The following is a 25,531-nucleotide window of genomic DNA, read 5'->3' as shown; positions in this document are numbered from 1 at the left end:
CTTCAGAAAGCTAGTCTCAATCTAATGGAAATAGCCGAAGCTTTTGAAATAATAATATCAAGAAAAAAAATCAAAACAATGGCGTTTAAAGGTCAAGATTCAATTTGAAGTTAAATATGAATAAATAACAAGATTTTAGGAAATGTGCTAATTCTTTGCTAAAATTAGAATGCATGATTTCATATGGAAAATGAAAAGTACATGAATGTAAAACTACAAAATACCTAAAGTAACTTAATAAACATATGGAAACTTTATTTGGAGTCTACATAATCCATGAGGCTGAAGTACATGATACACAGCATCAGCACATCGATACGTCATCTTGGAAACTCCATTTGTAAAAGAAAATGATCAGATTACAGAGCCTGTAGATTTCCCGGATCTGATCAATTAGGATGCTAATTATTTTCATTACGAAACAGCACGTTTTCTGCAGACACCAAATTAGTACAGCAACTGCGGGTATCTGTATAATGATATTGGTGGTGTCTACCACCAGTTTCAATATACAAACTAGTACAATAATAAAAATCGCTGCTGCAGCGTATATGTAGTATATATCATACTCGGAGTAATGATTCTTCTCCACGATAGCCTTGAAATCTGTAATGAAAAAAAAAAAAAAACTGGTTAAAGATAACTCGGTTTAGAATTAATGTTAAGTGTATATATATCTGCAATATTTATTAAGATTTTTCTGTTTTTTTTACAGAATCTTTAATATAACGAACAATTTGAAACGACAAGTAATTTGAATTATCCCTTTCGTTTTTCTAGAAACAGATCTTGTGTAATCAAACATTCTCACTTAAGAAACAATCAGCTAACGCCTTTTATTCCCTTATAAGGAGTAAGCGAGTCCTTTGTAACCCTATCTAGCTTTGGAGACTGAGTGGAAAGTTCAATCTCCACCAATAGCCAATCAGAGATAGCTGCATCATTATTATCACTAATTATGAGTGGAAACCGATGAAGAGACGAGGAAATAAGTGCTACCATTTCTGAATTCTTAACCCTAACTTACTGTCTGAAATAATGTTGGTTCTAGGGACGATTTTCTTGAGTTTATGAGATGAAAAATCCGAGTTCCTTGGAGGAAAAAACCCACTTGCCCTTCCAAAAGATCGTCTAACCGGTTGATGAAAGGCTTAGAAAAACGTTCCTTTAGTCGAAGGCTTGACTTCAACTTAATACTTTCTTTTGGAGGGTATAGTGCAGAGGATGCAAGCGCCACCATCTAGAAAAACCATCAACAGATTCATCTGATTAACTCACAATATCTTGCAAGCAATCGCCAGAGCTGAATCTTTAGCTGTGAAAAGCTGTGGCAGCAATCACGAGGGTATCATAGTATTGAAACTGAATAAAAGAACCACAATCATAATTGTAAATATGGGTAATTCATCTTTCAGATTGTGATCTGGAATAAGTTGGTCTAAACTTGAGCTCCCATATCAAAATATCCTGGACGACAGGTTTACTAAGTAACTGATTACTTCTACACAAGTCTTAAATAATTAAGGAATGCGTAGAAGTAATCTTAAGAGCCTCAATTTATGTTTTATCAATTTAATATTGGACACATGCATCCAAGTTTCATCTTAGGTGGAAATTCGTTCTTCAGCCATTTACAACCTTGCATGCTCTGGCATGACAACAACGCCAACTGTTTTCTACAGTTTTGGGCTGCTGTTTTCATTTACAGGTCTAGATTCCTGTTGCAATCTTGTTACATAAATAATCCATATTGGAAGAGAAACTTTCATTCCTCACTGTGTTAAATATTCCGCAACCCATATCTAAACCAGGGTTCTCCAATAAGGGTGCCAGGGCTGAACAAAAAAAGCAACCAGCCTTTCAGAAGTGGCTTGAGACCAAAATACCACCTTATTTCAGCTCCTACACAGCTGGCTCTGAAAGATTGGTCCTCCACATATGCCTGCAACACTTGTACAATCATCAATAAAAGAGGAAAATCTGAATTGAACAAGGATAAATGAAGAATGCTCGCTAATTGGGCAACTAGCACCCGCGGCTTCAAGTCCCTCTCCAAAGCTGCTGGTTGCATCTTTTGTTAATCTGTGCTCCCTCATCTATCTAATTCTAATGGTAGCAGTGTCACATTACCTAAACACGAAACTGATGTCTTGGTTTCATTCTTCTCTTCCAATACCTACATTGATGATCATAACAAATTACATCCCTTTGTTGCCTACAACACTGCATTCCTTGCTTCCTGTACCCCTCCACCATTAAATGAATCTTGAACATCTTAGACACCACAAAGGCAGCTGTTTGTGTCATTGTCATCCTGTCAATGTCCAACTGGTCTTGATGGAATCTCCCCCGTCGTGTTCAAGAGATGTGCTTCTGAACTAACACTTGCTCTCTATCATCTATTCGCTAAATTGTACTCAGCTAAATTCATCCTTCAGCATGGAAGGAACTCATATGCAAGCAGTTCCCCCGAAAAAGGGCTATTTACTTATTCTTCTCACATCATTTGTGTGCAAAGGAATGAGGTTATACACAATTACTTCTTCAATTCTTTCAGAAATGCTATCTAATTAGTGACCACAAGTATGGATTCACCACTCTAGATCCACAGGAGATCTCTTGGCATACATACGCTACTTTGCACCCAATCCTTGGGAAACTTTGGAGAAACCTGTGCTATTGCTCTTTATAATAAGTGCACTGGACACTGATTTCCAGAGTGTCTTTGATTGGAGTGAAAGCAATCAGTTTTGCCTGTTTTCTTATAAAAGTGACCTCAGACCTTCTCCACTTAGTTTTGATAATACTCAGCAAAACAGTCAATACCAAATCTCTCTTCTCGGAGTGATTTGACTCTTACGCTAAATGTTTTCTAGAACAATCACCTCACTTATATAGCATCATTAACTTCTAAAAAAACTCGACATCCTATTTTGCTCAAGATTGCATGTCTGTGCTGAACAATTACTTTGTATAAATCTCAAATGAGACAACATTGGAACACTGTTCTCATGTTTCGAGTGGTGCACTTAAGATATCCCTAAAAATTCTTCTGTTCAAAAAAGGGCTATCCGGTTGACAAATGATAGTTCTCTTAGAGAATCTCTGCAGCCACTTTCTCCTAGAAGATTAGCTTCCACATTGACTCTCCTAGAGTGTATTAATGGCCATTGTTCATTAGCACTAACATCCATTATGTCTGCCAATTCTCCCAGATTTACAGGAATACGAGCAAATCTGCTGCTTTCAATCACTATACAGTCGAATTGCATCTTCACCGAACCTACTACTTTCAGTCGTCTTCCATTCGTTCTACCTCAATTTGAATAGTTTTATTCTCAACTTTTATTTTCTATTTGGCTTTGAAATAATACTGGATTTAATATCCACTGGATTTATATAATTTTACATCGTCAAAATTATTTGACGATGCAAATTTATTTGAAGAAAATAAATATTTGCTAAAATAAAGAGCCAAAAGGCTTCATTTTAACAAATATTTATTTTCTATTTTCTTACCAAAGTCCTCCCATGACATTTGTGGAAGTAGGTAACAAAGTGCTTTGCTCTATTTCTCTCAGAGCACATGCTGACCTATTTGCCATGAACTTTCTATATGGTTTCTTCGTTTCCTGGACTACCTCATCAACTTGCTTTATTCACCCTGTCGTTCTGATTTTTCGATCCTTGCAGACAACTTCATCGCATGGTTTTCTGAGTGAATCGATCAATGTTTTCTTCATGGTTTTTCACTTAATATCAAATGTTCAGTTTTCGAAATCTTTTTTTTTTCTTTCTGGAATAACGTTTGTGTATTTCAGTGTACAATTAACCTCTAAGGAACAAAAAAAAATAGATAGTATTTTTCACTTTATTTATTTTCTGTATGTTGGATTCAGTAAATACAATTTGTAAATAATATTTCACTCAAATAAAACGTGTAAATTTAAATGAACAAATTGGGTGTCTTTGATGTGTTGTACAAATTTAAGTAAGACCATAACATTTTTTTCCTTGTGAAATTTCATGCCACAAACTAACCAGAGACTTTTTTTTTTTTTGAAAATCCACTCAGTGAAACTGTGTCAACTCTTGGAAGCAAAAGGAAATGGGTATTAAATTAATTGAAAAAATTTTAGTGGAGGATATTTCACCTCAAAAGTGACAAAAAAAAAATAAAAAGGTATCACAGCATGCAGATAAAATCATGTGAATCAACATCCATATATCAAATAATACTCTTCATTGGAAGAGAAAAAGAAAACATTAACGAACTTAATAGCCAGACCCATTCTTCATTTAAATGATACCAAACGATGAAAACAACATGTGCATGAATTTCAAAACTTTAAAAAGCTGATGAATTTCTTGTTTACTGTGATCATAAATATTTATTTGAGGGTGAACATTTTTTTATCTTTACAATTTTTCTTTCTTTCTTTCTTTCTGAGCTAATTTTCATTTGAAATAAGAATAAATAATTATGAATATCTAATATAAAAATTGTGTTAATATATATATATATATATATATATATATATATATTCAATACATACAATTTGTTAATAATATTACAGTCAAATAAAAGGTAACATTGAAATTAACAAAGTATATATATATATTACAGAGCCAATATTCATTTGAAATAATAAGAAAAACTATTTATTTGTTGTGCTGGCAAAAGAAGTTTCTGAAAGAAAAGGCCACAACGAGTTCAAAACCTTGTTTGTCTCATATCCGTTACTTAAAATTACTAATGCTAAATAAAAAAATAAATAAAACAATAAATTTCACTTACATAAATAGGTTAAGAGCACAAGGAATCGAAGGTAAAATTAATAGTCATATTAGTTTTAAAAATAAGAAATGTAAGCATTAATTTATTACAGAATAATTTCCTTAACCTCATAATTTCCTTAATCATGTGTTGCAACCTAAACACACGATTTCTCACCTACGTACAACAAAATTGGTGAGCGGATATGAGAGAAATCTTTAAGATAAGACTTAATGAGAAATCTACAGTGTTGGAAAATAAATTCACATATATTTTATTTATTTATTAATTTTGCTCAATTATTCTGTTAGAATATGTAGTTAAACTGAATTTTAAAAGTAAAATACAGAAAATAACCATTCAATTTGAAAGAAAAAAAATCATTTCACTTGTCAGAATTCCATACTCTAACAGCACTCGGAATTCGAAACCGGAAATAACACTTACCCTAAACAAAACAGCGCATAGACTTACCCACCAAGCTTGGGAAAACATAGCATGAGCAACTGTGGGAAGGAATTAATACAGAGGACCAATCGGATAGTAATCTAAATTAAGCAGTCAACTAGCATTTCTGGTAATTTACAAAAATATCTTTCAACTCCTATGTTTTGTGTGTTTTTGTGCTGTGAATATGTGTTAGACCCAGTAACCTATAATGAAAAAGCCAACTGCATTTTCAGACTTGTGTTTGTGTTCTGTTCTGTGAATATATTTTAAAAATCAACAATTTGGAATATTCAGAAAACCTACATAGTACCAAGATGTTCCCATTCTGGAAAGAAATGTAAGTTAATTATTTTTTTAACTTAAACATAACAATTGATAATTGTAATTTCAGTAATCACGAATTGTATGTTTTGGTAAGCGTAATTCTAATAGCGAATACATTTTTTTTTCATAAGAATAATCATAGGGTAAATATTAGAGTATCGACATGGATACATTAGCTACTTTTGATGTTTAGTGTGTGTGTGTGTGTGTGTGTATGTGTGTGTGTGTGTGTGTGCGTGAGGGACACCAGCATATAATTAAATTATTCAGAAATGCCTAATCACTGCCACCATTACGACTCTAGTCTAAGAATCCCACCCTTTAACAGGAAAGAAATACCCCAAACTCCATTGGAAAATTAGTACACCCATCTATAGACAACCAAAAACAAAACTTGACGATAATGACGGATGGGTGTCACCTGGGAAAATTCCAAGATATCTCAGAAACATCGCCCACAATTCCATAGGCAAACCAAAACACCATGTGATCTCACAGAGAGACATATGTTCCCCAGAAATTTCCAAACACAAAACGTCACGATTCCTTATCTCTAAACATCACTCACAATGCTTTAAGCGAACCAAATACACCATCTGATGTCCCTGACAGATGAGGGTCCAGCAAAATTCCAAACATTTCCAAACTTTATCTTATCACTATCCATCACCCATAATACGATACGCAAACCATTTACTTATCTACAACTCATAACAACACACATCCAGGACACTGACATCGCTTCCCCTTTCACCCTACTTCTATTTGGTTCATAGTATCCCACCAATCACGACACGAATGCTTATCCACTAATATATATTCCTTTTCCATTCAAAACAATAACGTCACTTATTTACCAGTAACAATTACGCCACTTATATTCATCTGATAACAACACATCCACGTCACGATTCCTTATCTTATCTTGATCTTGATCTTGTCAGAAGTGTCCCACCAATCACGACACGAATTCTTATCTCAAATCATCACCCCTAATTAAATATGCGAACAAAACAAACAACGTGACGTCACACACACAGATTGTCCCCAGAAAAATTCCTAACATTCCAAACTCATGACGTCACACACTAATGACGTCATGATCTCAACAACCAATCACATCACGATTCCTTGTCTTATCTTGTCAGAAGTGGCACCCATACTACTGTAGTGTCTTATATATATCGTTATCTTTGCACACGTGTGGTGGGTCCTAATTGGATGAACATAAAGTCGAAATCGTTCTCTCCTTTTAATCATTTCCATGATAATGCCTATTTTCATCATTAGCACAATAATAATATGAAATTGTCGCTTCTACACTGATCTTCTCACCATTCCTTAGATTATCATTTAATTTCCCTGACTCTCAATTATTAATTTTTATGAAACCTAACTTTTTCTGGACCTCAGACACCAAATGCATTCATGTGTAATCCGTCCCTCTTATACCAATGCAATCTTCCCTCAGACTCACTCCACAAATCCAAAAGCTTGCATCAATTCTTTTTACACAGCCTACTCATCGGCTCGTTTGCCATTATAGCCCTTCTTGTAATAATAGCTGCTATATTTAATTAAATCAGTACCCAAACAAGCTACAGCAAATAAACCATGCATATGTTCATTGAACTGGAAATCATAGCATTGGTATTGCCTTAAAACACCAGTTATTGTTCTTAATGATAGATGATTGACTAAAATGAAAAACTTACTATCTTTACCATGAGCATATCCATTGCAGGGAAACACAATGAACAATAGAATAGCAACAACACGGCTGTAGATACAAGTTCCCATTTTTGTCATCCAACAAAAATACAGATCGTTTATTCTGAAAAATATATAAATATTTAAATATTTCTGGTGACTTTCTCATATCGTAATTAGGACATTTATTGAAGCATAATCTTAATATAATACCAAATATAATTAATCTTGTAAAAAGTGGTAAATATAACTAAGTATTGGTATTTAAAAATGTACATGAAAGGTAAAGCTCATTGAAGTTTATTATTTTGATCATGAGTTTCTGTTATAGTAAACACCACTAAAAATCAAACGCTAATCCTAAAGAATCCAAGAATCATTCATCCTGCACAACCAACGATATAAAGTCACACATACCATTGCATTAAATCATGGGAAGATGCTATTGTTCGAAATCACATACAGAACACACCCTAAATAACTTGTTCTATACATAGACGGCTATGTATAGACCAAGGTATAGACTACGTATATAGGCCATAAATCACGGCGTGCAATGATTTACATTTTTTATTCTCTGTAGCCAAATAATCTAAAATCAATAAATGTTTTATACTTTCAGGCTTGGTAATAGTTCAAACTATTATCAATATATGGAGTTTCTGATCTAGCGTTTTATGCCATCTTGTGGTATATGAAATAATACAGTACATGGAATCTATGAATCTAAAATGGCGTATAAGAAGAGGTAAGTCTAGTTTCTTGCTTTATAACTTGCTATGAAACACTACCGTCAACATATTCATATTGTGAAAACATTAAAGAAGAGTAATATATTGTTTTTAAAACTTTATATGTAATAATTATATGTTAAAAGTAGGTTGTAATGTAGTGTTACCATTTGGTCACACTAGTCTTCTATGTAGTCATTTTTACCTTATGAAATATTTCTGTTTAATTTCAATTAACTATTCTCCTTTCAGCTTATCTGTGAAAGAAATACTAGATATTCTTGAACTTGATAATCTTGACCTCACTGAAGTATATATAGAGCCCCCTAGAAGTACATGATGAGTCGGATGACGATTCAGCTGATGAATGTGGTCTCATCGAAAACCTAACTGGAAGACAACTACGAGCTACTACTGAAGCAGTTCTAGCAGATGGTCATAGAATAGGAAATCGGGATACAGAGGATAGAGATAATGAAGATGAAGGCCAGGAAACCAGCGAAACTGAAAAAGGGTCTAAGCGAGAGAAAGTGGGTAGTTGGTCACATGATGACATCCTACAGACGAGTCCAGTATTTCCGGTGTCTGATTTCAGCGTATATAGAAATAAGACATGCACTGAGTTATTTGAAATATTTATTGACGATGACATTATTGATTTATTAGTGACTGAATCGAATAAATACGCTAACTGGAAAAATTGCCCATGTCCAGACATAACAGCAGGAGAGATGAAGTGTTTCTTGGGGATACTAATTCTCTCTAAGGATAGTAGTAATTATTCATCACACGACCACCAAACCTGGTGTCTGATATTAGATATGATCGAATAGACCATTTGTTGAAAATGTGCTAGGAAACAAGAGAAGAAGATGCATAGGACAATTCTGTAAATATCTGGGACATACACAATGCAGAAAATGTTTTGTCAAATATCATAGGTTTTTTTAAAAAACCATACGTTTTTAAAGGTCCATGGAGGTTGATATTTGTATTTTCTTGTATTTTTAAATGTGTTGACATGTTTGTAATTTGTTTGTAAGCTGTAAGTAAAAATAATGAACATTTTCTTATTTTGCTCATATAAAGGAGTAGCGTAGCCATAAGGTCACATGCCGTATTTCAAAAACCTGACATGTGAGATATAAAAAAATAGTACATTCTCACTCCAGTAACATGAATTAACACAATTTGGTCGGTGGTAAGAATTTTAAAGACAGAAAATAATTCCGTCCTTAATGGGTTAATTAAACGGAATAAATATCTACACCGGAAAAACTACATGGAAGAATTGTTTCATTAGTGCTTTGGAGGCCCATACACGCAGATCAATAATCGAACAAAACATAAAACCCCTAGCTTAAAAAATCGAAGACACTGCGTACTAATACTAAGAATTTATTTCAATATCATTTATCATAAAAAGAGATACATATTGTGTAACACAATTGACAAAACCATCTCTACAACTAGGCGCTATAACAACTTGTATGGAGTGGCCATGACAGCATCTCATATCCACACTACTTACAACCTTTCATACAATCTAAAACATCTGACAAGTTACAGAAAATTAAAATATGTGGTCATTGTATCAACACACGTACTACAGCACAAGTTCATATCCTTATACAAGATCTTTTTCTTCTTCTGTAGCTTTTTCCACAAGTAGGGTCGCTGTTTCCTGTCTTGGGCTGTAGCCGCATCCAAGTTCTTCATCCTCAAGTCCTCCTCCACCATCTCTTCATTGGCCGTCCGCGCTTTCTCTTCCCCTGCACATCCATCTGCATGACATTTCTTCCCGCATACTCTTCCTCCCTCCTCATCACCTGACCAAACCATCTCAACCTTGCCTCCTTTATCTTTGATCCCTAGTTCGTAACTTTCACCGTTCCCCTTATATAGTCATTTCTCATATGACCCTTTCTGGTCACACTGCACATCCACCTAATCATTCTCATCTCTGCTACCTCCATCCTGCTGATGTTATTTTTCCTCAGGGTCACAGTTTGCATAGCATACGTCATAGCAGGTCTCACTACTGTCATGTAGATTTTGCCTTTTAGTTTGATCGGCACCCTCTTATCACATAGCACTCCAGCCATCTCTCTCCAGTTCCTCTATCCTGTTTGTATCCCGCATCGCACTTCCTTCTCAGCCTCACCATCCTCTTTCATTGTTCAACATAAGTATCTAAAGTCCCTGACCTTCCTGATGACATTTCCTTCCAGCTCTAGATCTGTCTCCTGACTGGTCTCCACTTTGCAACACATATACTCTGTCTTACTTCTGCTCAGTCTCATACCTCTCTCTTCCAGTACTTTTCTCCATCTTTCCAGTTTAGTTCCCGCTTCTTCTCTTGAATCTGCACACAGCAAGATGTCATCTGCATACAACATAGTCCAAGGCGCGCTTCTCTCACTTCCTCCATCAACACCTCCATCACAATATTAAACAGGAACGGACTTAATGGTGACCCTTTATGCAAGCCAACTGTCACTGGAAAACGTCCTGTCCTCTGCCAGGCAGGTTTGAATACTTGTCTTCACATTTCTGTACATCTCCTTCACCAACCTGATATATTTCTCCGGTACCTTCTTCTCCTTCAGACACCTCCAGACTTCTTGCCTTGGCACTCTATCATACGCTTTCTAAAGATCAATAAATACCAGATGTAGCTCCCGTTGCTTCTCTCGAAACTTTTCCATTATCTGTTGTTCCTCAAAGATAGCATCTGTCGTCGATCAACCAGGCATGAAGCCAAATTGCTCTTTTGCAATCTCCATCTCCTCCCTCATTCTTCCATCAAGCACCCTCTCTAGGATTTTCATTGTATGGGACATCAACTTTATTCCTCTGTAATGCTTACGGTCTTGTGCATCCCCTTTACTCTTGTAGATGGGAACAAATGTACGTTTCCTCCATTCCTCGGGTATATTTTCCTGTTGACAAACTTGTATTAACAGGTCCCACAGCAGGTCAATTCCTTTTTCCCTCAGTGCCTTCCATGCCTCCACTGGGATCCTGTCAGGGGGCCCACTGATTTTCCATTCTTCATCCTCTTTATGGCTTCCTTCACTTCCACTCGACTAATGATCTGCACCATAAGGCTCCCCATCTTCTCTGTGAGTACTTGCATTTTCTTCATTCAAAAGCCCTTCAAAGTATATTCTCCATCTGTTTCTTATATCCACATCCCTCCTTAATACCCTTCCTCCAAAGTCTTTGATCTTCCTCACATGTACGATGTCCTTTGATGCCTTATTTCTACATTTTGCCTATAGATAAATCTTTCTCTGTCCTTCCTTTGTTTCTAATTGATCATAAAGGTCTTGATATACCATGGCCTTTGCCTGTGCAACAACTCTCTTGGCTTCTCACTTTTTCTCTCTGTATTCCTCTCTGTCTTCTTCCACTCTTGACTCATCCCACTTCTGCTTCGGCTTCCTCTTAGCCGTCACTGCTCCTTGTACATCATTATTCCACCACCAACCTTCTTTCTGCTCTCAATCTTTCTGGATGTTTTACCAAGCACCTCAATTGCACAGCTTAGAATTACTTTTGAATTATGTCTCCACCAATCTTGTACACTTTATAATCCATCCGAAATCCTCTCTAACACCTTCTCCCTAAAAAGGCCCCTCACACTCTCTTCTTTTAATAGAAACCACTTAATTTTCTTCCTCCCATGGTTTCCAAAGTTTCTTATCTTCGACTTTATTTCAAAGTCTGCACACAGCAGCCGGTGTTGCTGCGCCACTTGATCTGTTGGGATTGACTTACAATTTGTTACTTCTTCTTTAAAATGTTTTCTTCTAGTCAAAATGTAGTCAATCTGTGAACTATTGTTGCCTTCTAAATGTTATCAAATGCTCTTCCCTCTTACAGAAGTAGGAGTTCACAATTGCCAGATCAAACCCTACTGCAAAGTCCAAAATCTTCTCTCCTTCCAGGTTTATCATTTCAACTCCACGGCCACCATGTATCCTTTCACAGTCCCTATTCTGTCACCCTATGTGTCCTTTCAAGTCTCCTACGACAATTACCATCTCGTTTTCTTCTAGTTCCCTCATTTCTTCATCTAGCACGTTCCAGAATTCATCTTTCTCTTCTGCTGTGCAGCCAACTTGTGGGGCGTATAAACATAAGATGACCAGTTCTTCTTCTCCTAGACCCAATTTCATTCGCATGATCCTGTCGTTCCTCCTACCTACTTCACCCTTCATTCTGCCACACAGCACTATTCCAACACCATTTCTTCCCTCTTTATTCGCTCCACAGTAGAACAATTTATACCCGTCTCCTAGTTCCTTCGCCTTTTCCCCCTTCCACCTTGTCTCCTTCACGCATAAAATGTCCAACTTCCTCTTCCTCATCATGTCTGCACCTCTCTTTCTCTTCCAGTTATGCTTCCAACATTCAACGTTCCCATTCGCAACATTCTCTCCACTTGCTGGGCTCCTTCTTTAACCGCAACCGCCCTTTATGCGATAGCCCTCGTCCACTTCTCGCAGCTGTAGGGCGATGTGGCTGCTCGTCGCTTAAGGCGTACGCCCTAGCCCTTGTATCACTTTCTTTTCGACTCATTTAATCATATCTAGAGCTGGCAGTGAAGTTTTATGACCGGATGCCCTTCCTGACCCTCGCCATTTATCCGGGCTTAGGACCGGCACCTATTGGGGCTAGTTTGCCCCATTCGGTGGCTGCAATAGGCGAAATGACATAGCAAGATAGGAAAGATTCGCCCCTAGCCTTCGATTAGTCTAATAGCATTGGGGTAAGGAGCAAGAAGAGAAGAAAGAAGGGGAGAGGACCAGTCTACAGATAATATAACAGATGTATATTACATGAAGTAAGGCATGGTCCAGCATCAGGTATACCTCGGGTTTGCCATGCCCGTACTCACTAAAGTGAGCTCATGAGGACATCCTTATACAAGATAGAAACCACAATAATAAATGTTAACAAAATAGAAGCCAAATGAGGTAAGTGGGATTCCAACACCTTATCATGTCTTCACTTTGCACTGATATTATTGTTATCATTATTTAACAATATTAAAACAAAATTTAAAACACGTAATGTATAACACATACTGGATATTATTTTAAACCTTCAAGAATATTCTTTGATGTTAATGCAATTTCAAGTATGTCTATCACGTTGTATTATACTCTCTTTGTTTCTGAGATTATGTGCATTTTTAGGAGAATGTCCTTATGATATTGTACCTAATTTTCTTTTTTTATCATCGCTTAATATTGTAATGGCCCTATCTTTAAGAATTTTAATAATGCTTCATTTTTGCATCAGTTAATGACGTGATGTAGCACGTAGATATCGTGTGTAGTGAACTTATTCCTGTAGACTTCAAATTAAATATTGCCATGATTTTTACTGACATGAGAACATCTAGGAAGGGATGGGACATGTCCTTTATATTTCTGATAAGTAAATAGGACTTTTTGGTTTAAACACTTGAGAAATTCCGTAAATTTGTACAGGGGATCTTCTAATCCTGGCCACCTAATGAATGAAATATCAAAGCCAAAGTCTCAGTTTTATGTAACGTGTTGATGGCTGTTTGTTCGAATGTCTTCATGTACATATTTGACAAGTGCGGTGAAATTTGTACCCATGGCTGGTCCTTCAGTCTGTTCCTAATAAAGGTAGAAAAATAATATGTTAATAAGTGTCTAACATCCACTATAGGTCGGAGCTGAATATCCTTCTTATGTATTTTTGGAACTACATAAATAAGCGGAATAACAGGATGTTTTTAATAAATCATTGGTACAACATGCATCATTTTGTTTATATGCATATCCGAATCCAATATTACACTTACATTTCCTTTTTCTGCTTTCAGTATTGAGATGTTCGCATTTTTTAATGATATACCAGTGCTTTGTATTCAGCATTAGAGATTTTTTATGGACTTTTAATAAGGGAGAATATGTCTGCAGAACTTCTAGGAATTTAACACAGGAATATATGTTTACACATGATGATATATACATCCACAACTATCGGTGGAATATTGGTGGAATAAAACATTAACAAAGGTAGATTGCATGCTCAAAATGGGCAACTTGTCTTTCAATACAGGTTTCGTAGCGCATTCGAAGGTTTTCTGTCATCTTGGAGAATAAGGGTTGGGAGATCTGCTAGACATGTCGTGTAATTTTATCCTTAAGTTAATCGAGAGTTGAAGGCGGATCAGGGTGGAATACCCATTCCTTCAACATACCCCAAACGAAGGCATCAAGTCATGTGAGATTAGGAGAACGTGAAGGATAAAGGAATTCTGTGAATTTCGAAATGAAATCACAGCGCTGTGGTGACCTTCTCATTGTGAGGAGGTTTCTCTTGGACAAATTCATGTCTCGATAAACCAAGAAACCTGTTGGTTCGTCTGTTTATATGGCAGCTTAGATGGAAATGTGATTCGTTCGAGAACCAGACATTACGGAGGAAGGACGGATCTTCATAGACATTGCACGAGTGTATAGTATTCCCGCCGTGTGGAGTAATCCGTTTCTGTAAAACACTGACCCAACTGAATGACGTACGAAAAGGCACCCAGCTCCTGAAGGATAATCTTTGGTGACGGCCTTGGTATCCCAAGTTTTACTACTATTCGGCGTTGAACCGCGTTTTGGAGACTGTAACACTTGCTCCAGCACACGTCCGTGATTCTCATTTGTGTTAACAGTTTTGTGATCTCCGTCGAATGCCCGTTGCATTGTGACAGAATACTCACGGTAGATCGGAACCTCTCTTTAAGTCAGTGATGACGCTATTGCTTGGGGCAGGCTTACGGAAACGACAAAATAAAGCATTAAAAAGATAGATTGCGTGCTCAAAATAAAACTGCTTACAAACATGTTGTAGGCTTGGATCATTTGCTCAACCAACTCCGTCTGAAAGAAAATAATGCTCAACGATAAACGTCTTTCCAACTTCGATACGATTGCTACAGCGAAGAAATATAATGGCGTAGACCCTGCACGTACTCTTATATTAATATGCACGCAGTTATTATTACTATTATTACTATTATTACGGGCAACTCCAGGGAGTCATTGGACTCATCGAGGGAGGCCCCATATCATATTCATCACAACTATTTGACATTCATACAGTATCTATCATACCTCGCCTTAAACTCATTCACTGTCACAGCATTCACCACAGACTCAGGGAGCGCATTCCACTCATTCACTACTCTAAAAGTAAAGAACCCAGCTCTAACACCTTTACTAACCACACTTTTGCCCAGTTTCCATGGATGTCCCCTAGTCCTCCCACAACCAGCCCTGTTCTCAAAAATATCTCCCCTCCTCCGCCTATCAACCAATTTTTGCAACCCACAAATCCTCAACCTGTTCTCATACGGTTCATTCCACAGACCTGCTATCATCTTGGTCACTCGCCTCTGGATCCTCTCCACCTCCTCCCCATCAAGAAGAAACCTAGGTGACCAAATCTGAGCACAGTAGTCTAGATGGGGTCTTATCAAGGCTCGATACAGAGGAACAATAACCTGCTTGTCTCTGCTTGTCAACGTATTCTTCAGCAACCAAGTGATTTGATGAGCTGTTTTGGTCACTTTTGCAATGTGTCCCCTAAATTTCAATTCCTTATCTACCAACACTCCTAAATCTCGTGCCTCATCAATTTCCTGGAGCACGGTTCCACCAATGCAGTAAACTGCCGCCAATCTTTTCACCCAAAATGCATAACCTTACATTTTGCCACATTAAACTGACATCCATTCTCCTTAGCCCATACCTCCAATCTATCCAAATCATCCTGCAAAATTTTGACGTCATCTGCATTCACTATTGCCCTACCCAACTTCGCATCATCCGAAAACAAATGAACTGGTCCTCTCAGATCATTTCCTATATCATTTATGAACAAATTAAACAGCAGTGGTCCAAGAACAGATCCTTGTGGCACACCACTAGTCACAGGCCGTCTTGTGGACTCTACTCCCGAGTATACCACTCTCTGATATCTCTCCGTCAACCACCCTCCTATCCATCTCACCAACCCTATGTCCATTCCCATATGCTGCAATTTACTGATTAGAATTCCATGTGGAATTCCTGTCAAACGGTATAGTTGAACGGTATATCCATACAGCGCGTACTGAAGGGGGTGGGGGATGTAAAAATTCAATCGAAAATCCAATTCATATTGACAGCTCTCTGAAATGTATAAAAAATTCAAACCAAACCCCGCATAATTACAGCATGGAATGCTAACGGCCTGACAAACAAAATTCTTGAGCTGCAAGAATTCGTAAACAGATACAAACCGGACATAATATTAATCAGCGAATCCCACAAACCAAGATTAACAGGATATATACTATATAGGACAGACAAGCTTAACCCTAGTGGTGGTGGCACAGCCATTTTTATTCAATATTATTTAAGCCACAATGTTTTAACCAACCCTTAAACTTTAATTTTTGAAGTCGTAAGTGTGAAGGTGCACACCAACAACGCGGGTAGACTTACAATCTATGCACTTTACAATCCTCCCAACATTCCACTATTGACATCAGATTTATGTTCGATCATTGGCTTCACAGATTCCTTAATTATAGCAGGAAACCTCAACTCCAAACATAAAATTGGTTCATTTCGTCAATCAACCCCAAAGGCTGTACTTTATTTAACTACATGTCACTCAACTCATCAATAGTAGCTGGACGTAACGAGTTCACTCACTACAACCCATCAGGAAGTTCGGATGTTATCCAGACATAGTTATCCTCAGGAACATCAGATATCAATACCAGCTGGAGACATTAAACGAGCTTACTTCAGATCATAATCCCATCCAGCTCAAACTAGGTACCCAAGATTAACTTTGTCCTCAACCCTCTTTTATAGCATACGATAAGCTCTCTAAGGTTCTCCCAGATCACATCGGCCCACCTCCTGTTATTCTCAAAAAAGAAGACATAGACTTAGCTGTAAGCAACCTAACAAGACAAGTAAACACAGCAATAACATCGGTCACACAAACCACTGTCTTCCTCTCGTCCAGTCGGATTCAGGAAGAGATAATGGACCTGATTAGGGCTAAAAACAAAGCCAGAAAGCAAAACCACAAGTCATGACAAGAGCCCCGCAGGACAAAACAACCTTAAACGACTTGAGACAGGTTCGAAAAGCTCTCCAGAAACGCAGGAATTCAGAATTGGAATCTAAACGTACGGAAATCAACCCAGAAGACAACTACATGTGGAAATTTCTAAAATCTCTTCGTACGAAAAGACAACTGCTTTCCTCTATGAAGGCTAAACATCGAATTGCATACCCAGATGAAGAAAAAGTAGAAGCCCTAATTGACAATCTGGAAAATCAATGTAGCCCATCTTACGAAAATTTAAATATTAATCTCATTTATAAAGTAAATCGTCAAGTCAGAAAAGCCTTAAGACAGCCTAAGGATGATTCAGTGCTCATCACCCCCACTATTCCAACACAAATAATGAACATTGTATCCCAATTGAAGAATAAAAAGGGTCCAGGTCCCGATGGCATCACCTATAGAATAATACAATTACTCGCAAGGAAGGCCATAATTCATCTAGTTAATATAACCAATTCCATATTAAGACTCCAGTACTTTCCCACGGCTTGGAAAACTAATGACATCATCCATCTGAAAAAGCCTGGTAATAACCCACAACTCCCCCAAAGCTACGGGCACATCAGTCTTCTTTCCTTCCTCATAAATAAAACAGAAAAAGTCATCCTAACAACGCTACAACTAGCAGTGGACAAACATAAAATAATCCCGAATGAGCAATTTGGTTTTCGCAAAGCTCACAGCACAGTGCAACAAATTCACCGATTAACAGAACATCATCCATGGTTTCAGCTGGCACCTCCACACTGCTGCAGTGTTACTGGATGTTGCCAAGGCCTTTATGAGGTCTGGCATTAAGACCTTATTGAAAACAACATCCCAATTATGAGTTAATAAGTAAAACGTATTAACTCATACTTTAGGGAAAGATACACGCAAGTAAAGCTTAACAAGGCGCAAAATTCTACTAGGTGTACCTCAAGGTTCCCTTCTGGTCCCACTACTGTTCACAATTTACGTATAGACATCCCTCTAAATTCAAGAACAACCCTTACGGCCCTTTATGCTAATGACACCGCTATTCTAGCAACATCCCTCGCCTGGCAATCAGTAGAATACAAGGAAGTATCAACGCACTGGAAAATTGGTTCACCAACTGGAGGATTCAAGTAAACCCACTCAAAAGCTCAGCCATGTTATTCTCTAGAAGAAAGGTCTGCATTAAAGAAGAAATCCTGTGCTACCTGGTGAAAAGATCCCATGCCAAGAGACCAAATATCTATAGATATAAGAGACCAAATATTTGATATGCTTTAACAAGCATATCAAACTCGCTGGCTCCAAGTTATCCAGAGTAATAGCTCAACTCTACCCAATGATCAACCGCAAGAGCAAATTAAACTTACAAAATCAATTACTACTTTACCGGATGGTCATGCGTCCAGTTATTACCTACGCCTCACCAGCATGGAGTCACACTTTACGATCAAACATTTTAAAACTACAAAGAATCCAAAATAAATGCCCGAGGATGATCCTGGACGCCCATGGTTTATCAGAAATTCACAGATTCATCGAGAAACAGGCATTCCATTTGTTTCCTCCCTTCTCCAGGATCTCGCAAAAACATTCTTCATCAAGTCAGGTTCGCATTCAAACCCACTGATCGTACAAGCTGTCAATTACAACGAAACAGATTACTTCAAATACAAAAGACCGAAGGCTATTCTACTCCCAGCTGATCATAATTAATCCAACTGCCCCCAGAGGGTGAGCTTAAAGCTTACAAAACTCCCTTTCCCAAATAACTTTCTTTAGAAACAAAGGGGAATATGAAAAGCATTTTTGCTTCACCCATCTTGACAGTAGAATTATGCGTTATACTTTAAAAGGCCTTCAAACTCATTGCATGCTACTAAATGAAGTTTTGATTCAACCCAATTAAATAATAAGAAAATACTATGCAAAGTAAACCTCATACGTTAATTGCAGTTACACCCTTCTCCTGCTGGGAATTGTTTTACAACTTAACGAAGTTTCTCAAAAATGAAATCTGCAGGCTTTTCGAAGAAATATTAACCGCACTTTTTCTCTCTATTCTATAACCAAAACAAAACCAATTACTGATGGATCTGGTTTCTTTTAGTTTGCATTTTTCATTACCTTGAGGTTGCGAAATGATGAAGTAAGTCGCAACTCCATCCTGGAAGTAGAAGAAACCAAACAGGAAGTAACAGACTGCTTTGAAGGACTCGCAGTCTTAGAAAGGTTCCATTTCATATTCGCAAATTTCTGAATGAGTAAAAATTATCGTAAATCAATCTAAGAATTTCCTCATTACTATCTTGGGTTAGTTACTTGATTGCGTTTTCTTCCATTGTATAAGGCTGGATGCTGTTTCATGAGAATGATGTGGATTTTTGCTATCTAAATACGATGAAACTGGTTCATCATTCTACAATCCATCTCTCTCTCTCTCTCTCTCTCTCTCTCTCTCTCTCTGTCGCTCTCTCTCTCTAAATTAAACTCAGTAGTATTTTTCGGTAGCATTTTCCTTTCGATTCAGACTGTATATCCATTTGAGTTGATCTTCCTACAAATCGATATATTTCTTTACCATAAATTTGAATGATCCTCACTTCCCATTCAGGCTTTTAAACTTTTTAAAATTGTCTTTCAGAGTATTAATTTTCAAGACAATTCGCTAATTCTCTTCCCAATGTACCACCGGTACAGGGAAGACTTGTTGACTTTGCTCTTTTTTTTTTTTTGTTTGTAAATCTGTAAACATTTTTAGAATTGATCTTAGCCTTCCTAATGCGTTTTTTGTTCCCTAAAGTAGAACCCATCTGCCCAATCGGAATTACATTTTTTGTGAACAGCTGATGCCTGAAAATACTATTACTTTCTCGGGAAAAAAAAAGAAAGAATAAAAAAAATCAATGATCCATCTAAGATATTGATTTTTGAAAAGTTAGAAAATGTGAATTAAATGAAAAGAATAAACCGCAACTAAACAAAACCTTACCTCATCTTTGCGTATAATATCCTGCAGGATGATGAGATTGTTTAACACTGAGTTCCCGAACTCAAATCGATTTTAAAATAAATCAAAAATGGCATGAACAGGAAAAGCTCCCAGGAAGGCCACTTATCATTTGAGACCCGTACACTTAAGATAACGCGCACATATACATGAATACAGAGGCAATCAGACAAATGTAAAAAACAGTTGCAAAAGTTGATGATAATTCCCGATGCAAAAAGGATTGCATTTAATAAATATTCACGCAAATACTTCTTTACTGTGGGAAATGTAATTCGTTTTAGCCTAGTTGTAATGTGGACAAATAATCCATTGTATTATGGTCAAGTAAAGTTTTAATTGCCAACTGAAATAACCGGTTATTCAACGTCTATTTAAAATCTATAAGTTGGTCTACTGGGAAGCGTGGACTGTGTATATTGAAACGGATATTTTATTAATATCCGTTCTACAAATACCGACTTCACAGCATCCATTAACATACTTCCAACAGATGCGAACAAGAGCTACTTGGAGGTTGAGTTAAGTTGGATTAACAGAAGGATCGGAAAAAACATGTCAGGAAGAACATGTAAAAGAAGTGAAATTCATGAGGGTAGATAATTCAACTCTTGTGTTTCATGACACACAAAGCAACTCAGAAAACAAAAACAGCAGCTCATGACAAATGAGAACGTTCGATTGGATTGATTCACAATAACCAATCACGGCCACTGATTTCTGGGTGCTATTGTCTCAGCGCACACCCTGCCTCACTTTCTGGGCGGTTTAATACCATTGGAACACTAAACATTTGACCCGCTGCGGCATCTCTTCAAACAGCTCAAAGGTGTCCGTATTTGTGACCGCACACCAGGGCTATTGACGCTCGAAAAGTTTCCTCTTCGTGAAGCATTAGTGTGTTGTGATTTTAGAAATCACGCGAGGCCAGGAAAAAATTTTAAAAGTCTTTAACAGGAATAATGCAAACATATATAATATCGCTGATATGACTAATGTTCACTTATGACGTCATCGTAACTGCTGGTTCCAGTAAGTTATAAAAACTCAATAACAACGTTTATATTGCATATATTTGGATCTTTCGTGTCATATGCCATTTTTAATTTTTTTTTTCGTAAAAGTGAAGTATCTGTGTAGTTCAGATTCAGATTTGCAGAGTCCATGAATGTGAAGTGGTTACATTGCAAGGAATTAGATTTTCCAAAATCAGCACCATGTTATTAAACATATGCACTGCGCTGAAATGATAAATACATAGTTTAAAAAATAATAATAAGGGAAAGTGAAAGAAGATGGAATTGCAATTCTAGCTGTTGTCTTTGGCTCAATGACCGGGATGACCACACAAACTTTATCGATGTCATCTGGCACCCCTCCATTACATGATTTTCTACTTATTGGTCTTTCATGGCTTAATCTCTTCTTGCCTATTGATGTGACTTTTTATTTTCTTGCCTTTGTGAAATCCTCAGCCACTTGGTTAAATGGGAGGGCGAGGGAGTACTGAGGACGATAGATTAAATGTATGTATGACTTCTCTCTCTCTCTCTCTCTCTCTCTCTCTCTCTCTCTCTCTCTCACACACACACACACACACACACACACACACACACACACACACACACACACACACACACACACACACACACACACACACACACACACACACACACACACACACACACACACACACACACACACACACGATCCATTTCGCCCCTTCTCGGTTGGATAGCATACGGTTTTCAGTGATTGAGATTCTGTGATTATAAGACCCACCATATTCAGAGTGGACACTGGTGGCTCTTTGTCGTGTTTTTTTTTATCTTTTAGTTCAACAACGATTGTTGCCGCTTCTAATAAATATTTTCACAATGATTAATTGATCGGTTATCTTTTGAACCTAACTAGCAATCATTTGTACGATTAAAAACATACCAGAGAAGTATTCAAGGACAAACACTGCTAATTTTATTATAGAATTTGTTTGGGGGAATAGGAATTTAACCCAACCACAATGCCAAGCATCATTATTTTTTTTTAAAAAAAACTAAAACGTAATTGTCACGTTTTTTCTAGTATGCAAAATACTAAAATCCAATAGATATAATTACCGAGTTGTACAATAAAGAAATATTTGCATTTCTTTCTTGTTTCTTTGCGAAAAGAATAAACAACTTATGTGATGAAAATGTAAATGGAATTGATATGCTGTGACTCATTCACCTAAACCATTAGAACACCGTCATCTCTAAGCATGTCGTCACTAGGACCAATGCCTAAATATGAAGATTCACCAGAAGTCCTCATCAGATTCGAAGTTTGCATAAAAACAAATCCGAATAACAAACATAAATACGGTGATTTATTTTGTAATAAAAGTAGGCTGACCATATTTCCTTGAGACCAAAACGGGACATTGGGATGGCAATGTCGGGACAGGGGTTATGTAATATTCTGTATTCATGAAAGTAAGACGATAAAAAAAAAGCTTTACTTTGCCCAATATGTATGGTGATAAAACGTTGGTAATTCTTCCTTCTGATTTGGTACGTGTTGAAGAAAATTTTGGTTCATAAATATTATTTATCAATGTCGACAAGCAGTCATTTTGCGCGAAAACTTTGGCCGTGTCGCACAGTACGATAAACAACAAGGATAGACATAAAGATTTAAAAAATAAACTTAAAACTTTAAAAATTATGAAATTTAAACCACCGGCATTGAATAACAAAGCCACCGGTTAGCATACAGACAGAACAAAAATTAATGCTACAGCAGAACATACGCCTCGTCTGAGACGCAAGTGTTGCCAAAATGTGTTTATTATTTTCTCTGAATAAATCACTGCAGATGTCCATATTTAGTATCAAACAATGCGACGCCATGGTTATACAAATTACTGGTATCCATGATACTGAAATGCGATTGCAGGTTATGAATAATAATTTATGATCGACCAATATTAAAGTATATTTATAGGTTTTATTAAAAACGGGACAAAATTGAGTTTTTTTATTAAAACACGGGATGGCCTGGAAATATGAAAAAACGGTACTGTTCCGATCAAAACTGTACGGTAATAAAAGGTACTTATAAAAGCTCTGAATAGAAAACATAAGTCCACTGATAACATGTCATCACCTGTAATATCAAAGATTAATTAACACTGTTACCCTACACGCTACTTGTGGTTTACTAGGCAGAGAGAATTCTGTTGGTGTGTGGTGTGTGGCAGAATGAAGGGCTAAACACTGGAAGTGGGTAGAAGGAACGACAGGATCAAGCGAATGAAATTGGGTCTTGGAGAAGAGCGGGTGGTCGTACTATGGGTATATGCCCCGCAAGTTGGCTGTACAGCAGAGGAGAAAGATGAGTTCTGGAACGTGTTAGATGAAGAGATGAGGGAACTGGAAGAAAACGAGATGGTGATTGTAGGAGAAGACTTGAACGGACACATAGAAAGACAGAATAGAGACTGTGAAAGGGTGCATGGTGGCCACGGAGTGGGAATGATGAACCAGGAAGGAGAGAGGGTTCTGGATTTGCAGTAGCATTTTATCTGGCAATTGTAAACTCGTTTTACTACAAGAGAGAACAACATTTGATAACATTTAGGAGTGGTAACAACAGTTCACAAATTGACTACATTTTGACTAGAAGAAAACATCTTAAAGTTGTGACAAATTGTAAAGTAATTCTAACAGATTAAGTGACACAGCAACACCGACTGCTGTGCGCAGACCTTAAAATAAGATCAAAGATAAGAACCTCTGGAAGCCATGGAATGAAGACAATTAAGTGGTTTCGCTTAAAAGAAGAGAGTGCGAGGAATTGTTTTAGGGAAAGGGTGTTAGAGAGGATTTTGGATGGACTGGAAAGTGTACAGGATTGGTGGAAACATAATTCAAAAGTAATCGTGAGCTGTGTAATCGAGGTGCTTGGTGAGACATCTGGTAAGATTAGAGAGCAGAAGGACGGTTGGTGGTGGAATAATTATGTACAAGTGGCAGTGACAGCTAAGAGGAAGGCAAAGCAGAAGTGAGATGAGTCAAGAGTAGAAGAGGACAGAGAGGTGTACAGAGAGAAAGCAAGAGGCCAAGAGAGTTGTGACACAGGCGAAGGCCATGGCATATCAAGATCTGTATGATCGATTAGAAACAAAGGAAGGAGAGAGAAAAATTTACCAACTAGCGAAATGTAGAAATAAAGCAGCAAAGGACATCTTACATGTGAGGGAGATTAAAGACGCTGAAGGAAGAGTATTATGGACGGATGTGGACATAAGAAACAGATGGAAAATATACTTTGAGGGACTTTTGAATGAGCAAAATGAAAGCATTCACAGAGAAGATGGGCAGCCTTCTGAGGGGATGGTGCAGAACATCAGTAGAGTGGAAGTGATGGAAGCCTTGAAGAGGATGAGGAATGGAAAATCGGTGGGCTCAGACAGGATTCCGGTGGAGGCATAGAAGGCACTGGGGGAAGAGGGAATTGACCTGCTGTCGACCTGTTCATGAAAGTTTGCCAACAGGAAAATATACCCGAGGAATGGAGGGAGAGTACTCTTGTTCCCATCTACAAGGGTAAAGGGGATGCAAAAGACTGTAAAAATTACAGAGGAATAAAGTTGATGTCCCACATAATGAAAATCCTAGAGAGGGTTCTTGATGGAAGAATGAGGAAGGAGGCGGAGATTGCAAAGGAACAATTTTGCTTCATGCCTGGTAGATCATCAACAGATGCTATCTTTGGGTTACGGCAGATAATGGAAAAATTTCGAGAGAAGCAACGGGAGCTACATCTGGCATTTATTGATCTGGAGAAAGCATACGATAGAGTGCCAAGGCAAGAAGTCTGGAGGTGTCTGAGGGAGAAGAAGGTGCCGGAGAAATATGTCAGGTTGGTGCGGGAAATGTACAGAAATATGAAGACAAGTGTTCGGACCTGTCTAGGACAGACAGAAAGTTTTCAAGTAACAGTTGGCTTGCACCAAGGGTCAGCATTAAGTCCTTTTCTGTTTAATATTGTGATGGAGGTGGTAACAGAGGAGGTGAGAGAAGATGCGCCTTGGACAATGTTGTATGCAAACGACATCTTGCTGTGTGCAAATTCAAGAGAAGAAGCGGGAACTAAACTGGAAAGATGGAGAAAAGTACTGGAAGAGAGAGGTGTGAGACTGAGCAGAAGTAAGACAGAGTATATGTGTTGCACAGTGGGCGGCGGCCAGGAGACAGATCTGGAGCTGGAAGGAAATGTCATCAGGAAGGTGAGGGACTTTAGATACTTAGGCTCAACAGTGGAAGAAGATGGAGGAGCTGAGAAGGAAGTGGGATGCAGGACGGAAGCGGGTTGGAGGAACTGGAGGCAGATGGC

At 37.6% G+C, this 25,531-nt stretch overlaps 1 protein-coding gene across 2 annotated transcripts; it reads right to left on the bottom strand.

Moving 5' to 3' along the window:
- Positions 1-262: 262 nt before the first annotated feature.
- Positions 263-20,225, bottom strand: LOC150103576 (uncharacterized). Of its 2 annotated transcripts, none has more exons than XM_090398603.1 (3): positions 20,135-20,225; positions 7,267-7,385; positions 263-606 (listed from the first exon to the last, which is right to left on the bottom strand). In XM_090398603.1, the coding sequence occupies exons 1-3, from the start codon at positions 20,137-20,139 to the stop codon at positions 305-307; spliced, it is 426 nt and encodes a 141-aa protein (XP_090254729.1). In that variant the 5' UTR covers positions 20,140-20,225; the 3' UTR covers positions 263-304. The 2 variants fall into 2 exon arrangements, with proteins under 2 accessions (XP_090254729.1, XP_090254730.1); XM_090398604.1 differs by having other exon boundaries at positions 7,276-7,385.
- Between the last annotated feature and the right edge of the window lie 5,306 nt (positions 20,226-25,531).

Source organism: Typopeltis vanoorti, chromosome 9 (assembly GCF_054136105.1).
Source record: "Typopeltis vanoorti isolate ZY-2024b chromosome 9, IOZ_Tvanoo_1.0, whole genome shotgun sequence".
Taxonomy (NCBI): domain Eukaryota; kingdom Metazoa; phylum Arthropoda; class Arachnida; order Uropygi; family Thelyphonidae; genus Typopeltis; species Typopeltis vanoorti.
This window is presented reverse-complemented; position numbering and strand designations above follow the sequence as displayed.

Bases quoted from the DNA above. Each gene is read 5' to 3' on its own strand.
- LOC150103576 (XM_090398603.1), bottom strand. The intron at 607-7,266 runs GTAAGTTTTTCA...TTTTCATTACAG, and splicing joins ATATGCTCATGGTAAAGATA to ATTTCAAGGCTATCGTGGAG.